The sequence below is a fragment of the Aquarana catesbeiana genome, linkage group LG02 (genome assembly GCF_042186555.1).
Source record: "Aquarana catesbeiana isolate 2022-GZ linkage group LG02, ASM4218655v1, whole genome shotgun sequence".
Taxonomy (NCBI): domain Eukaryota; kingdom Metazoa; phylum Chordata; class Amphibia; order Anura; family Ranidae; genus Aquarana; species Aquarana catesbeiana.
In genome coordinates, this window is record NC_133325.1 from 141994713 (window position 1) to 142011962 (window position 17250).

General features: G+C 40.6%; 1 protein-coding gene across 3 annotated transcripts in view; it reads left to right on the forward strand.

Annotated features, from left to right (window-relative positions):
- TNS2 (tensin 2) overlaps window positions 1-17250 on the forward strand; it is a 271078-nt gene that overhangs the window by 163463 nt on the left and 90365 nt on the right. For all 3 annotated transcript variants that reach the window (XM_073613552.1, XM_073613554.1, XM_073613553.1), the window contains exons 6-7: window positions 8719-8765; window positions 13477-13648. In XM_073613552.1, coding sequence (XP_073469653.1) covers window positions 8719-8765; window positions 13477-13648 — 219 coding nt within the window. The remainder of the gene's footprint in view (window positions 1-8718; window positions 8766-13476; window positions 13649-17250) is intronic.

A 17250-nucleotide genomic window follows, 5' to 3' on the forward strand; every position in this document is an offset into this window, starting at 1 on the left:
TTTGTGTGGACTTTTGTCACACGGATTTGTGTACACACGATCGGAAAGTCCGACAACAAACATTTGTTTTCGGACTTTCCGCCAACAACCTCACATCCAACATTTGTTGTTGGAAAATCCGATCGTGTGTATGGGGCATAAGAGTGGCCAAGAATAGGCAGAAACTTCAAAAGAAATCCTTAAAAATCCCCCCCCCCGCTTCCCAATCCAAAAGTATGGATTGGAAAAAAAATCACCTGTGAGGGCCATAGATTTTCCAGCACGTCAGAGAATTTTTGGATGTAGTGACAGGCAACTCAGCTGCCCACAAATCTCTATCTAACAGAACACTCTTTAAAACATTTTTCTGCAACACAGTGCACCACAATGCACAGTAGCACATTATTGTGTAATAATAATAATAATAACTCACATGCATTGGTGTGCCATTAAGAATAAATGGCAAGTCAATAGGGTTGATTTACGTAATAGGGTTGATTTACTAAAGGCAAATAGACTCTTCAAGTGCAGTTGCTCCAAAGCTTAGTAAATAAGGTAAAGGTTCACTTTGCAAAGAATGCCCAATCACATGCAAAGAAAATTAAAAAAAAATGCATTTTTCATAGCACATGATTGGATGATTTTGTCAGCAGAGCTTCTGCTCATTTAATAAGCTCTGGAGCAACTGCATTTTGCTAAGTGCAGGTCTATTTACCTTAAGTAAATCAACCCCAATGTGTGCATTACATTCCCACAAGGCAAAAGTGTGAACCCAGCCTTATGCTTTCTACATGCATTCTGAACCCACTGTTAGTCAATAATAGTAACTGCACAATGTCAGCAGAGTTCCTCTTTAAATGCATTACATTTTGTTTTTTTTTTCCCTTGAAGCGCTCAGAAACTTTTGCTTGGGTGTCTTCCACAATCATGCTAAGCATTTCTGGCACAGAGGTTGTTTAATAGAGTATAACATATTTCTCACAAAACAGTTTCTCTTGCCAATGTACATACATTTCTATACATGCTAAAATGTCTTAATCATAAAGCTCTGAATATCTTGTAACTTCATTACTTATAAAAAAAAATGCTGAGTGTGGAAATTGGTACCATGACTAACATTCCTTTCACAAAAACTCCTAGTATTACTTTTAGTAAGTCCTTCAGAAAAAAAATGAGCTGTAGGTCAATCTATCTGAAGTTTTATATTTCCTTTATTAAATTAAATTTGTTAAAAAAAACTCTGACTTTAGACAGTAACTTGCAAACTTGCAGGTAAGCTGGTGGTTCCTTTACACAGAATGCTCAAATGGTTCTCTGGGAAGTTCACTCTTACTATTCTATGCTTTATGCAGCCCCTAGTCAAGACAAAACACATTCTTTGTAAGGCTTCCAATCCCCTCTAGGTTACAGACCCATAGAGAAATCATGAAAAAGGAAGTTACAACTGTAGAAATTCTACTCGCTGTCAAACAAGCTAAATCCTCCAAAACCCTCGGCCCAGATGGCTTCATGGCTTTGTACTACAGAAAATGTGCTCCTCAGCACCGCATTAATCCAAACTTTTCAATGCACTGCAGCAATGTTCGCCCCTGGATAAAGATTCCAACAGAACAGTATAATCCCTAAACTCAAGAAAGAGTGGCAGAATTCACACCAATATAACTAATTAACTGTGACATAAAATTATTAACAAAAATTAACCCTTGCTGGCTAAGTGGATTTTTGGAGTACTATAGTCATACAGATAAAGCAGGCTTTGTTCCCAAAAGACAGAAGGCATGCCAGAGCAAAAAGGCAATATACATCATCTCTACTAGCCTTAAATTTGGACAACAAATTTGGAAAACAAACGAATGTTACTTTTCTCTAGACCTGCATGAGGCCTTTAATAACTTATCCTGGCCATACTTATTTCACACTCTGACCAGATGGAATTTTTTACCCAAATTACTAACCTTCTCTTCATTCCTCCCCCACGGGGAATGTCACAGTAAAAGGGTATAAAGTCTAGTACATCTGGGCCAAATGTTGGGCAGCACCGGCCGGGTTTAATAGAAATCGGCCAACATTCAGCCCATGTGTACTGCAGTAAGTCTGACAGAAGGCCAGCTTCTGTCGAAGGAGCATGACCGAAAAAGGTCTGCTGATCAGCTCCCGATCACCGCTCTCAGCCAACAGCTGAAAGTGCTGACTGGAGTGTTCTGGCGCGGGAGGGGCTCCCCCCTGTCAGAACACAAAGGAACAGCAGGGGGGATCGCTGTACTAATGCCGGATGGTTATTACAGCGGCTCCTCCTGAGCTGTCATTTTTTTTTTTATTTAGCCCTGTTACTCTTGTTTATCACTTCTCCAATCACCACTCTACCCAATTTGTTTAAAACCCTGACCGAATTTGGGAATATGTTAGGACTCAAAGTAGAACTGTAGGCAAAACTTATTTTTGTGGATAGAGCAAAGGAGGGTTATAACCCCTGTCAGATTTTTTTTTTTTTGCCATCTGTCTCTTATTGCGGTGATTTTCCTTGACTTCCTGTCCCATAGTCAAAGCAGGAAATCCCTGAAATTAAGGGAATTCCTTTGGGACCCCCAGTGTCCCCATTGGAAGATTTCCCCTCTCTTACTTTTCTGGGAACAACCCAAAATTTGGGAGATTCATTACTTTTACTTTCAATGATAATACTAAACAGGACAAATAGAAAGGGCGAATCACCTTAACAGGGGCACAGACAGCAATAAAAACTTCCAGACAGGATCAATATTGAATACCAGGTGAGTTCTTCTCACTCCATAGACGACCTCAAGTAGCTACCACCTAAAAAAATAAAGCATTACACTTATGGGATAATATTTGCAAACGATCCACCCTTAAATCTTTACACACCATCATTTCCGCAGTCATTTCTGCAGTAATCTTCAAAGTTGTGGGCATGTTCTGTAAATTAAATGATGCAAATCCTCAAACAAGCCATGTTAATTCCAGGTTGTGAGGCAACAAAACACGTAAGATGCCAAGGGGGTGAATACTTTTGCAAGGCACTGTATATTACCTTTGCTTTCCAAGCTACAGACGGCTTTGTCTGGACCTGAAATCTGCCCCTTGAACTGAGGTTCACCCTACTAAACTCACATTGTGCCCTGCTAACAATGTTTGTACCCGTAATATCTTGTTGATGTTGCGTCATGACAGAATGACCAGCTGGCCATATGTCTGTAAAACTTTATTGCAATTTGACTTGCATGTGCGTTAGAACGTGCTAGCAAATTTGACTACCTCAGAAAGCACCAGCGGCTATCAGAATACCCAAACAATGACTGCATGTGTTTGCCAAGCCATGTGGTATAAGCAAATTTTATCCATGTATGGCCAGTTTAACAGTATACTTGGATCTGAAGCTGGCCATTAACATGGGACAACTTACAAGGATATGTCTGTGGCAGCAGAACACACCTCTGGTCAATATTTCCTGGTGGGGAAGATAGTAAGAGGGATATGTTCGCTTACTGTTGTTCTTCCTAAAATTAGCCAGTGTCAGACTTGCCCCCTCCCGCTTCCACACCTGTAGCATAAGCAACCAACACATTAGCTTGTATGCTTCTGCATAACCCTGGCCAGAAATACATATATTTTCTTTATTGCTGCCTGTGTTCCCTTTGGAGGGATTTATTCTAACTCACTATTCTGTCTGACACCATTGAAATATATAGAAAATGGGGAGACTTTCCTGTATTTACTTTTGTATTTGACACCTGACATATAGAACAGAAGTAAGGAGAACTCTCCTTTGAGGACATGAATGACAATTAGCAGTTGACCGCAGTTCTAACCCTTCCTTACCAAAACCCAAAACATTATAAAGTTTAACCTGAGTTGGGCTTGAATGCATTTCTTTTTTAAATATGACTTGGGCCATTGATCCAGAAATCACACCGCTATACTCATAAGTTGTTGCATTCCCCTAGACAATAAGCTGTCTGGCATACTTGCCATGCATACAGCCCAGAAAACAACATTGGAATGTGTGTCTCTGCAGAAATCATTGATCTGTATAGGAAAGCAGAATATATGCCAGAAGGCATGTGTGTAATCCATAACCGCTCAATAGGATTCATTGCCAGTAGGTTAGAACACCATAATGCAGTTACAGTCAAGGGAGGTGCTAGCTTTATTAGCATTTTATTATATCTGTTTCAGCTTGCTTGATTGACTCACCAGTGAGTGGAATATCTCTGACATATAATATAGCTGGCCAGCTGCTTTTATACAAAGAGGAAAGGTTTAACAGGTCCCAGAAGCCAAAAAAGCTACAGCAGTGGATAATGTATGGCAAGCAGCTATAAGTTGCTGTCATTAGGCTTCAGTAATAAATTCATTGGGGAAAGTTTAGGGCGTTGTACTGGGTATTTAACTTCTGCACCATGTTAATCATTCAGTACACTAACAGTTGTTGTACAGTGCCTTGAAAAAGTATTCATACCCCTTGAAACTTCCCACATTTTGTCATGTTACAACCAAAAACATAAATGTATTTTATTGAGATTTTATGTGATAGACCAACACAAAGTGGCATGTAATTTTGAAGTGGAAGGAAAATGATAAATGGTTTTCAAAAATGTTTACAAATAAATATCTATAAAGTGTGGTGTGCATTTGTATTCAGCCCCCTTTACTCTGATAACCCTAATTAAAATCTAGTGGAACCAATTGCCTTCAGAAGTCACCTAGTTAGCAAATAGAGTCCACCTGTGTGTAATTTCATCTCAGTATAAATACAGCTGTTCTGTGAAGCCCTCAGAGGTTTGTTTAGAGAACCTTAGTGAACAAACAACATCATGAAGGCCAGGGAACACACCAGACAGGTCAGGGATAAAGTTGTGGAGAAGTTTAAAGCAGGGTTAGGTTATTAAAAAAATATCCCAAGCTTTGAACATCTCACAGAGCACTATTCAATCCATCATCACTTGAAAATAGAAAGCGTATGGCACAATTGCACACTTACCAAGACATGGCCATCCACCTAAACTGACAGGCCAGGCAAGGACAACATTAATCAGAGAAGCAGCCAAGAGGCCCATGGTAACTCTGGAGGAGCTGCAGAGACTATTAGTCGTGCACTCCACAAATCTGGCCTTTATCAAAGGGTGGCAAGAAGAATGCCATTGTTGAAAGAAAGCCATAAGAAGTCCCGTTTGCAGTTTGCGAGAAGCCATGTGGAGGACACAGCAAACATGTGGAAGAAGGTGCTCTGGTCAGATGGGAACCAAATTTTACTTTTTGGCCTAATAACAAAATGCTATATGTTCTGGAAAACTAACATTGCACATCACCCTGAACACACCATCCCCACTGTGAAACATGGTGGTGGCAGCATCATGTTGGGATGCTTTCCTTCATCAGGGGCAGGGAAGCTGGTCAGAGTTGATGGCAAGATGGATGAAGAAAAATACAGGGCAATCTTAGAAGAAAACCTGTTAGAGTCTGCAAAAGACTTGAGACTGGGGAGGACGTTCACCTTCCAGCAGGACAACAACCCAAAACATACAGCCAGAGCTATAATGGAATGGTTTAAAGCATATTCATGTGTTAGAATGGCCCAGTCAAAGTCCAGACCTAAATCTAATTGAAAATCTGTGACAAGACTTGAAAATGTTATGTTTACAGACGCTCTCCATCCAATATGACAAAGCTTGACCTACACCTGCAAATGTGGTAGAGACATACCCAAAAAGACTTGCAGCTGTAATTGCATTGAAAGGTGGTTCTACAAAGTATTGACTCAGGGGGGCTGAATACAAATGCACGCAACACTTTTTTCACATATTTATTTGTAAGAAATTTTGAAAACCATTTATATAATTTTCCTTCCACTTCACAATTATGTGCCACTTTGTGTTGGTCTATCACATACAATCCCAATAAAATACATTTATGTTTTTGGTTGTAACATGACAAAATGTGGAAAATGTCAAGGGGTATGAATACTTTTTCAAGGCACTGTAACTTTTGCACGTATATTAAATAAGCAGTTTAGGCATGTGCTGGGCAAGAGCAGTGAGAGCATCCCTTACCTCCAAACTTTCTGTAATGAGAAGGAGGTTCACCTTTATATACAATGTATGTACGTAAGACACATCCCTGCAGCACCCTAGGTTGCATAGGCCAAGAAGAATTAATATAAAAAAAAGAGATTTGTTAAACCCACAAGTCCTGGTTTACCTCCACTTTCTCTGACTTTTCAAAATAAATACAATATAGAGTTTGGATGAAATGTTTATTGCAGTATATAGCTTTTGGTCATTAAGGGACTATCATGTATCTGGTGCTGGAGGTCAGTGGGCATCCCTTGCAGCTAAACTCCAGACTCCCCTGAAGGTGGAACAGGAGGAGTCAGTATCAAAGAAACATGGGTCACCTGCTGGAACTACTTGCAGAGATGTTCTGACTGGAGTGTTGTCAGGCGAGATGTCCAGGTACTCAGATAAGACACCAGGATAGTATCTGCAGACAGGTGTCGCCCGTGGAAAGTAGCCAGGCTTAGGTAGAGCAGGAGTCAGGAAAATAGCCAGTTCAAAGGTCAGGTACCAGGTGTGGACAAGAGCAAGTGTAGTCAGGAGGATAGTCAGGGTCATACACAGGAGAGCAGGATAAGACAGTCCATTTAACAAGCCAAGGTCAGATCAGGAGGCAGAAGACAAGTCTAGGGGTAAGCCGAGCCGGTAACAGATATTCACAGATGCAAAGGTTAACACCGGAACAAACGCACAGGAAAGCTGAGAATCAATCAGCAATCGGGGGGGAGGGGGGGCTCCCTTATAAAAGTCTCTTGGCGCCAGTCCGGACCGGGAGCGTTCACGGCCATGCGCCAGTGTGCATTTATGTGCATCATCATTGCATTCATGCCGCCATGTAAGATAGTAGCAGGGATGCCAGGTCTTCACGAGCCTCTGCTGCGGATAGTGCTCTGACAGGGACAAGTTATGGACTCTTTTTTTAAAATCCCCCACAGCCCCCTCTTCCCTAGACTCCTAATTTATTAAACCAGTCCTTCTCAACCAGGGTTAATCCAGAGGCTGCTAGCGGTTCCTTGAGCAATGATCAACTTATGCTTCTGAGATAAGTAACCACTGGGATCAATTATATTTTTAGGAATAAGGGGAGTATTTTTCCAATAATTGCAATTCTAAGGAGCATTATTCCCACTAACCATGTACTGTGAACTGTAGATATAGTAATTATTAGCAGGGATTCCCTGAGCCTGGAATGGTATTTCAGGGCCATGTTAAAAAGTTTGAGAAAGACTGCACTAAACTGTGCCAGTTTCCAGTGAAAATCTAGTGCCAGGTTGCTCACCAGCATTCAAAAGAGCTCAGAACAATGCATCAGCAGCAGCCATAAAACTAGCTTGCCAACCTACATAATTATCTCATGACAGGTTTCCTTTAATCCCATTGCAATCTTTTCACAGACCTCCCCATATCAGTAGCTCATTTTGAAAATGTCTTTGAGATTTTTAATAAGAAGGAAGGAAGAGAGTTGTTTGATTGCTGACATCTCTCAAGAAAGATATTTGATATGATCTATGTGCTGAGTTTCAACTTCTACTCATTTTGGTGGCTGAATTTTCAGTGCATCACAACATGTCTGTTATGCAACCTTCCCAACTAATGTCATACAGTTTTCCTAGCGGGAAACTGCTACAAGTTATTATGAACACATTTTGGCTTTATCATAATCTTTGCTGTCACTGTTCCTGGGTAAACATTATGAACCACATTTCATCAGTTTTGCAATACTGTATGAACAATTTGGAAACTAAACGTGAACTAAACCCATTGCTGGGACCGATTAGCTCTTCATTGGCTTCACATGTATCTGTATGTGAAGACTAAGAACATTATATCATTTTATGGGTCAATTATATAAGCAGCAAATAAACAGGGAATACAGGAAGTTAGATTGCTGTATGCTTCCAGACTAATGCCCTGTACACACGGACGGACATTGATCGGACATTCCGACAACAAAATCCTAGGATTTTTTCCGACGGATGTTGGCTCAAACTTGACTTGCATACACACGGTCACACAAAGTTGTCGGAAAATCCAATCATTCTAAACGCGGTGACGTAAAACACATACGGCGGGATTATAAACGGGGTAGTAGCCAATAGCTTTCGTCTCTTAATTTATTCTGAGCATGCGTGGCACTTTGTGAGTCGGATTTGTGTACACACGATCGCAATTTCCGACAACGGATTTTGTTGTCGGAAAATTTTATAGCAAGCTCTCAAACTTTGTGTGTCGGAAATTCCGATGGAAAATGTGTGATGGAGCCCACACACGGTCAGAATTTCCGACAACAAGGTCCTATCACACATTTTCCATCGGAAAATCCGACTGTGTGTATGGGGCATAATAGAAAAAGAACTGCTGCTCCAGGTGTATAGAGATAAGGCTGATTGGAGTATCTTGCAGAGTGCTAGACCCAGCCCGCCTCCGTGGGAAAGATTAAGCACAAGATGTATGTGTGAAACACGTCTACGTGACCACAGTTTGGTGTCTTTGGTGTTATCTCTGTAAAATAAAATAAAAGGCAATCGGAAGTTCTGGATGTGCAGCCATTTCTTTCTTCTTTCCAAAAGAAAAATGATCATTCCTTAACCACAATAAGCATTGTATACATATACTGTATATATAGAACTGATAATGCTTTATGTAATATAATTTGATGGCTTACTTTCAGGGGTCCACAAAATCTATCAGTGTGAAACAACGGAGCTCCCTGCCAAGGTAAGAGAACATAACTGTCTGCTGATCATAGAAATGCAGTAATATTTACTACCACCAATACAAGGGCAAAGTTTTAAAGTCCAACTGAACATTTAAGTCACTAGTAAAGGATTGGTAATGGACTTTATAGAGAACTGAGATACACAAAAATGTAAAATATTTTATTACAGATTGATTAAAACAAGCACAACCAGACAAAGACTATTTTTAAAACTTTGCAATGTAAGAATCGCCTAAATGCTTTTACAACACACAACCCAAACACCAAGAAGTATACTGCTGAATGATTATAATGGTGTCCTTGTTGAAACAACAATTAATGTTCTATTAGGCTTTGTGTGAGTTGATCATAGTGTGCAGTAGCTCAGCTCTACATGTTATGCGTGTAAACGCTTCTTCAGGAACTTAGGCATGCATTAATGTACACATCACCCAAGCAGCAGATAACAAGGTAGGTAAATGTCCAAGATATGGCGGATGTTGCAGGCAAATGTCATCACATGTATGACTAGTCCATAATGATGAAAATAGTGTTGAGCCCTGGTTCAGCAATGATTATACAAATAGCATAGGGTAGCGTATTGGGTAAAGGAAAGGCATATAAGGAGCCTATATATCCTATACAACAATCAGAACTTAAAAGCATCTAGGGGGAGTAATTTCTTAATAGCTGCAGCAAAGGAGTAGTCAGTATATCCTGATCATAAATGTAAAACTGCATTAAGGTAACCGCTGCTCTAAAGATCTTCAGCAGGAGGATGATAGGGATCATTTGCCTGCAACATCTGCCGTATCCTGAACATTTACCTACTTTATTATCTACTCTTGGGTGATGTGTACGTTAATGCATGCCTAAGCTCCTGAAGAAGCGTTTACACGCATAACATGTAGAGCCGAGTTACTGCACACTATGATCAACTCACACCAAGCCTGACAGAACATTAATTGTTGTTTCAACAAGGACACCATCATGATTATTCAGGAGTATACAGGCATACTCCACTTTTAAGTACACAATGGGGTTTATTTACTAAAGCTGGAAAGTGAAAAATCAGGCTCCCATCTGCATAGAAACCAATGAGCTTCCAGGTTTTATTACCAAAGCTTAATTGAACAAGCTGGGTTTAGAAGCTGATTGGTTTCTATGCAGAAGTGAGCCTGATTTTGCACTTTCCAGCTTTAGTAAATAAACCCCATTGTGTACGTAAAAGTTGGTTATGCCTGTACTTCTTGGTGTTTGGGTTGTGTGTTGTAAAAGCATTTAGGTGATTCTTACTTTGCAAAGTTTTTAAAATAGTCTTTGTCTGGTTGCTCTTGTTTTAATCAATCTGTAATAAAATATTTTTATTTTTAATTTTTGTGTATTTGTGTATTTCAGTGCCTATAAAGTCCAGTACCAATCCTTTACTAGTATCTTCAGTTAATGGGACATGGCACATTTATATATTATTTTGGTATACTCTATAAACATCTATTTCAATGAGCATTTAAAGTGGTTGTAAACCCTTTACAACCACTTTAAACTACAGGCAAGCCTATATTTAGGCTTACCTGTAGCTGCACCGGATATCTCCTAAATCTGCATGGTTTAGGAGATATCCCTGTATTTGCATGTGCCGACGTCATCGGCACATGTGCACTTAAGCCAACTGAAGCAATGGCACGTAGGTGCTATGCATACTAGCTCATTATGCCTTTATCTTGCAGGTTTTTTTTTTTTAATATCTTAAAACGGGTTTACAACCACTTTAAGTCAGCTAAATATGTTCTAGGTCAAGGCACCCTGTAAAATTCTGCACATTCTCAAGGCACCCCATTCTAAATGTAAAAAACAAATAGTTTTACACATCGCAGCAACATTTACACATGTAGGACACACAATATTAGAGGTGATTTATTCTTCCAAACACACCTTAGCACATTGGTACTGACTAGTATTCCAATGTTTGTCTTCTCCCTCATTCACCTAATGTGACCCCAGTGCTGATGGGGAATGACGGGGAGGGGCAAACAAGGATGCTGCGCAGGCACTCGTTGTCCTCCTTATCCACTGATGATGGTTGTTTGGATGCCGGCAGCTAGTAGGCTGTATTGGTCCACAATGTGTTTGTCTACCTAAAAGGCAGGCTTGGCTTGTATACAATTTTTGGGCAAATATTAGGCATTTTGCCAAGGCAACCCTGAAGAAACCTGAAGGCACCCTGGTTGAAAAAGGCTGTTCTAGATACATCAAAACAAAGGGCTGGCTATACATCATACAATTTTCTTATTTCATTTCCTTTAGATTTACCTTCAATTTTGTAGTGCAAGGGCCTGCCAGAAAGAGTCTAGGGTTGACCTCATATTATATGGTTTTGGTATAGCTAAAGAAAAATTGTACTAGAAAACTGTATGTAACATAATTTATGGCCAGCCTTACAGTTTATTTTCTTTAGAAAGCAGCCACAAGTAGAACTCAACTAAAGCCAGAGGCAAACTGAGCCTGCCTATCTGCCAGTATGCTGCAGTTAAAGGAGTTGTAAAGGCAGAAGGTTCTTTATCTTAATACATTCTATGCATTAAGATAAAAAGCCTTCTGTCTGTAGCAGCCCCCCTATGACATACCTAAGCCCCATCTTTATCCAATGATATTCACAAGTCCCTTGGCCGTCCGGGACTCTCCCTCCCTGGCTGAGACACAGCAGCGGTGCCGTTGGCAGGAGAGAGAGGGGACGGGGACAAACGGCAGCTTCGTGTCTGAATGGACACAGGGAGCTGTAGCTTGGCTTGGGTGCCCCCACAGCAAGCTACTTGCTGTGGGGGCACTCGACAGGATGGAGGGGCCAGAAGGAGTGAAGAGGGACCCGAGAAGAGGAGGATGTAGGCTGCTCTGTGCAAAACCCATGCACAGAGGAGGTAAGTATAACATGTTTATTATTTAAAAAAAAAAAAGAGACTTTACAATAACTTTAAGAACTTTTGTTCCTCTGTGTGTGGAAGCAGTGACCTCTCTGTAGATGTTCAACACATCCCCTGCTGAGCCAGAGCTAGAGCTCCCAATTCAGCAGGGAACATGAGTTTTACTGATTGAGGAGCTATAAAGCAGCAAGCATGTTGGACCTCTGCAGTAGGACTACTGCTTCCACACAGAAAGCAAGATATTTTCTCTAAAGCAGGGATATGCAATTAGCGGACCTCCAGCTGTTGCAGAACTACAAGTCCCATGAGGCATAGCAAGACTCTGACGGCCACAAGCATGACACCCAGAGGCAGAGGCATGATGGGATTTGTAGTTTTGCAACAGCTGGAGGTCCGCTAATTGCATATCCCTGCTCTATAGTATATGGTGGAGCACAGGCAGCATAAGCATATGGAAGCATAGAAGCAGCGTCCTGCTCTACTAGAACCTGTGTTTCAGGCATTCGTCCCTGGACGCATAGGGCCCTAAAAGTGAGTACCACTTGGTACAGTATTCAACCCCTTTCAGCCCCAGCCTACTATGGATTTTACAGGCTGCAGGTAGCCAGGCTGGATGCTGCACTTGTGCCTTCAGGCAGCGGGATGCATACATGTCAGCTGGATGCCTCCCTGTGCAAGAGACCATATACTCATATTGTTTTGCACACAGGTACATTTCGGTGAACAGCTGAATTAATTAAAATCTCCAGCTTGCTTGATTAATCATTTGTTTGATTGTAACACTTGCTGAGGTTTGCACAAATCTATCCATTATTTTTAAAAGTATGCTCTTTTCCCACATGGAAGAAAAATCTATTTCCAATATATTTAGAAAACAAAAAAACAAAAAACAAAAAACAAAAAAAAAAATAAAATATATATATATATCTCTATCTCTATAGAGATATATATATATATATATATATATATATATATATATCTCTATAGAGATATATATATATATATATATCTCTATAGATAGATAGATAGATAGATAGATAGATAGACAGATATCTATGTATATATGTGTATATATATATATATATATATATATATATATATATATATATATATATATATATATATATATATATATATATGATGTATATTTACAATATATTGTTAATATACAGTATATCATATACATATTTTTTATAACTATATTGGAAATATATTTCTCTTCCTTGTGGGTTTACCTAAAACTTTTGCACACTACTATACATGTAGTGTGGGGCCTCCATGGATCAGACTTGTTTTTCCAGCCCATTCCACAAATGCTCGATTGGATTGAGATCTGGAAATTTGGAGGCCAAGTCAACACCTCGAAGACACCTTCTTATATTGGTGCATGTTCCAGGTCTGATTCTCACTTGCCCATTGTAGGAACTTCTGGCTATGGACATGGGTCAGCATGGGCACCCTGACTGGTCTGCAGCTACATAGCTCCATACACAACAAACTGAGAGGCACTGTGTTCTGACACCTTTCTGTTGGGATCAGCATTTACTTTTTTCAGAAAATTGAGCTCCAGTATTGGATCGGACTACACAGGCCTTTGCTCCCCACGTGCATCAATGCACCAGCCTTGGTAAACCACTTGTGCTCTTTTACATTGATGTATTAATGCTTACCCATTTATATACATTTGAAATCATGATCTTTGTGTTCATCTGAGGATATTTCATCTGTGTATGTGCAAAAAAATGTGGTAGGTGCATTCTATTTTGACCGAGCGTCTAATTCTGTATCTGAAATTTTTTTTCTTTTGATACAGGAGTTTCAGCCTGGACCACGTAATGCAGCGCAATTACGACCTAGATCTAACATATATAACGGAGCGTATCATTAGTGTCTTCTTCCCCATCAACCTGGAGGAACAGCGATACCAAAGCAACCTGCGAGAAGTAGCTAGCATGCTAAGATCCAAACATGAGGACAAATACTTGGTAATTATTGACATTTCAGTACTGTACAGCATGATGGTAATTTACAGCAAATACATTTAAAGTGGTTGTAAGCCTCAGACATGAAATATGAACAAAGCATATCCCTCTATAGTGTGTACTTGTCCCAATTAAGAGCACTAAGTGTCATTTCTGTCTGCTGCTTCTTTCCTCTGCTATCAGCATGAATGACTTCTTACAAGTTTTCCTGACACCAACAGAAAAAAAGGTGACAGGGGAGGGACCTCCAGCAGATTGATAGCCTCAGCTCTATGTGTGAAGGGGGGTGGGGGTGTCCCTTACCTTACCTCCCCTCCAATCAGCTCTCAGAGCTCTCCTTACTGAGCTCTGCAAAGTGTAAATTCAGCTCTCCACTGCCTTTTTTTCTGAACTCTCAGAAAAGCTTTATAATTCTGCACTTTGAAAGGATGTTGAGAAGAGAAGACTGCAAATAGACAGGTACAATTTATGTAGGAGGATTTGTTTCATCTTTGTATATCACCTGAGGCCAGTCACTTCACTGGGTATATACAAGGGTTTACAACCACTTTAACATAGAATTGCAGGTAAAGCCTAGCTAGTCCTAAATATGTCCCCTTCCCCCTCCTAACATCTGTACCAACTAATCCTTTAAAAAAATCTATATATGTACCTATGTTCAGGCCACTCTGGTCCAGTCACGTGATCCCCTGCATCAGCCAGCGAGTGCTGCTGGAGAGAGGAGATAGCGCCTGACAATGGTTGTGAAAGCTGTGAGTGGTGACACCACCCATAGGTTCCCGTTGTTGGCAGTCCCTCCTTTCACCTGCAACCACCGCTGGCTGACACAGGGGAGCCAGATCACGTGACCGGGCCAGAATGGGCTGCAAATAGGCCAGTACATACGTCTTTCTTACATAGGCTAGTTAGTATAGATGTTATAAGGCGACGGAGTATTTTTAAGACTAGTTAGGCTTTAGCTGATTTCAATACAAAGCTTTCTAAGGCACATTGCTCTTCAGGCGTCTAAGGACTTAATTTAACCACTTGACATCCGCGTTATGGCCGAATGATGGCCACAGCGCTGACCTGAATTCCCGGGAGGCCGTCATATGATGGCCTCCCCTGTGCACGCGCCCTGCAGGTGCACGCCGAGCGCGTTGTGACTGTCACTGAGACTCGAGTGATCACCGATCCGAGTAAGGGGCCGGTCCCGGCCCCTTACCATGTGATCTGCTGTCAGCCAATGACAGCTGATCACATGATGTAAACAAAAGATCGGTAAACGTTTTTTTTTTCTACTCACACTGATAGCGATCACCGGCTCGAAAGCGAGGGACAAAGGTCCCAAAGTGGAAGAGGCACATCTGCCTCATCTGTGCCACCTAACAGTGCCACCTAACAGTGCCCACAGTGCCACCTAACAGTGCCCACAAGTGCCACCTATCAATGCCCACAAGTACCAGCTATCAATGCCCACCAGTAGTGCCAATCAGTGCCAGCTAGCAGTGTTGCCTATTATTGCCACCCATCAGTGCCCATTATTGCCACCCATCCGTGCCCATCACTGCCACCCATCAGTGCCCATCACTGTATACATTGTATTGCACGGCATATGAAACGTGTTCTGTGCGGGCAGCTAGGTGATTTCCACATTTGAGGCAATATACCATTGTGGCTCGCAAAATCCCCTTTTATCTATCTAGTGCCCATCAGTGCCGCCTTATCAACGTACATCAATGAAGGAGAAATATTACCTGTTCTAAATTTTCTATAACAAAATATAAAAAAATTTTTTTTTTGTTTTAAATTCAGTATTTTTAAATTTTTTTAAACAAAAAATAAAATCCACAGAGGAGATCAAATACCACTAAAAGAAAGCTCTATTTGTGGGGAAAAAATGATAAAAATTTCATTTGGGTACAGTGTTGTATGACTGCGCAATTGTCATTCAAAGTGCGTCAGCGCTGAAAGCTGAAAATTGGTCTGGATAGGAGGGGGGTTTAAGTGCCCAGTAAGCAAGTGGTTAACCAAGAATCTTAAAATACTGTTGGAAAACACTATAAAACTTCAGTGACAAAGGAATGTTCATGATGATTTGAACAGAAATAGTTCATTCAACAAGTGGGGGGGGTTTGCATTCTGGAATTCTCTCCCACAGGAGACGGTGGGGGAAACCAGTGTGAATGAACTTACATGTGCTTTGAATGTCTTACTGACAAAAAATTGTGTAATCAGCTATAAATTAGTAGGGCACAAATTGACCTAGGTAGGATATTGATACCATAGATGGAATACAGATTTGTTTCCCCTATTACATGAAATAATTTGACAGCATCTTACTGTAGTTGTGTTTTTCCATCCCCATGATTAAGTCCTGGTGTAGATGAAACATGTTGGGAGCATGGCTTTGAGTGGGAGTGAGCCGTGTGCTGTCATTGCAATAAATCTTAGCTGGAGTTGACCATCTTTGATGTATAGCCTGTTATTTAAATGGTGGACTCCAGGGCCTTGGCACCTGGATGATTGCAGGGCATCGAGGAGGATACAGGCTGGCCTTTGAGAAGTGAAAGGGGTTGGGTTTGTCTAAAATTAAGATAACCACACATGTTACAATCCAGTTGTACAATGTAACAGATTTATCAGTAACCTAACTAGTGCAAGGGCCTGTCTGAAATATATGGATCAGATTGTTCAGTTAAAGTGCCACTAAACCCACATCTCAAAAAATCTATCGATATATGCGGTATTACATGCTGTCTATACTCACTTAGTCACTATATGATTCCTTTTTTGTATTCTGCAAAGAAAAAAACCTGGTTGAGCCTGCTGCTGTCCTATTCATGTCCCCACTGCAGTTGGGGATTTTGCAGCTGTGGTGGCAACTCTGCACATGCTCAGTTTTTAGTGAGTTTCTATGCTGAGAATGTCCTCTCTATCACATCTGATCAGCCCATGTGACTATATAGTCACACATGTGGGTGTATACACAGTGGTAAATGACAGCCCACTCCTTCCCTCCTATTCCATACCCACTAACCAGCTAAAAACAACAGGGGTGGGATATTACATGTAGATTAATTGAGGCTTCACCTCCCTCTTATTTTAGGACACAGGCTGGAGGGGTGTGACACAGCCTGTGACTGGCTGAAATTCGCCCACACCATGTTATTGATGTTATTGCCAAAAAATAATAAAGATTTGATTATATATATATATTTGTATGACAATTTAAAACAGTTTATTGATATTAATTTTTTTTCCTCTGTATTACAAAGGCTGTTTTTTGTTTTTTATTGAACATGTGACCAGTAGCAGAGGACTAGAAGCTCCTCCTGCTTGTTTTACTGCAGACAGGCTGAGAAAGAGCTGGGTCATGTGACAGCTGTATATTGATTAGGAAAAAAAGTGTGTGTTTAGTATCACTTTAAGTCCTGGTATATCTAGTGTTGATTGTACAGGATTTAGCATAGATTGAACTTGATGATCCTTGTTTCTTTTATAATAGTACTTATTATGTTTCTCTTAAAGCGGGGTTCCACCCAAATTTTGAACAATATCCATATGTATTCTCTTCCTTGCCTAGATGCTGACATGCCATTTAAAAAAATTTAAATCGCCGTAAT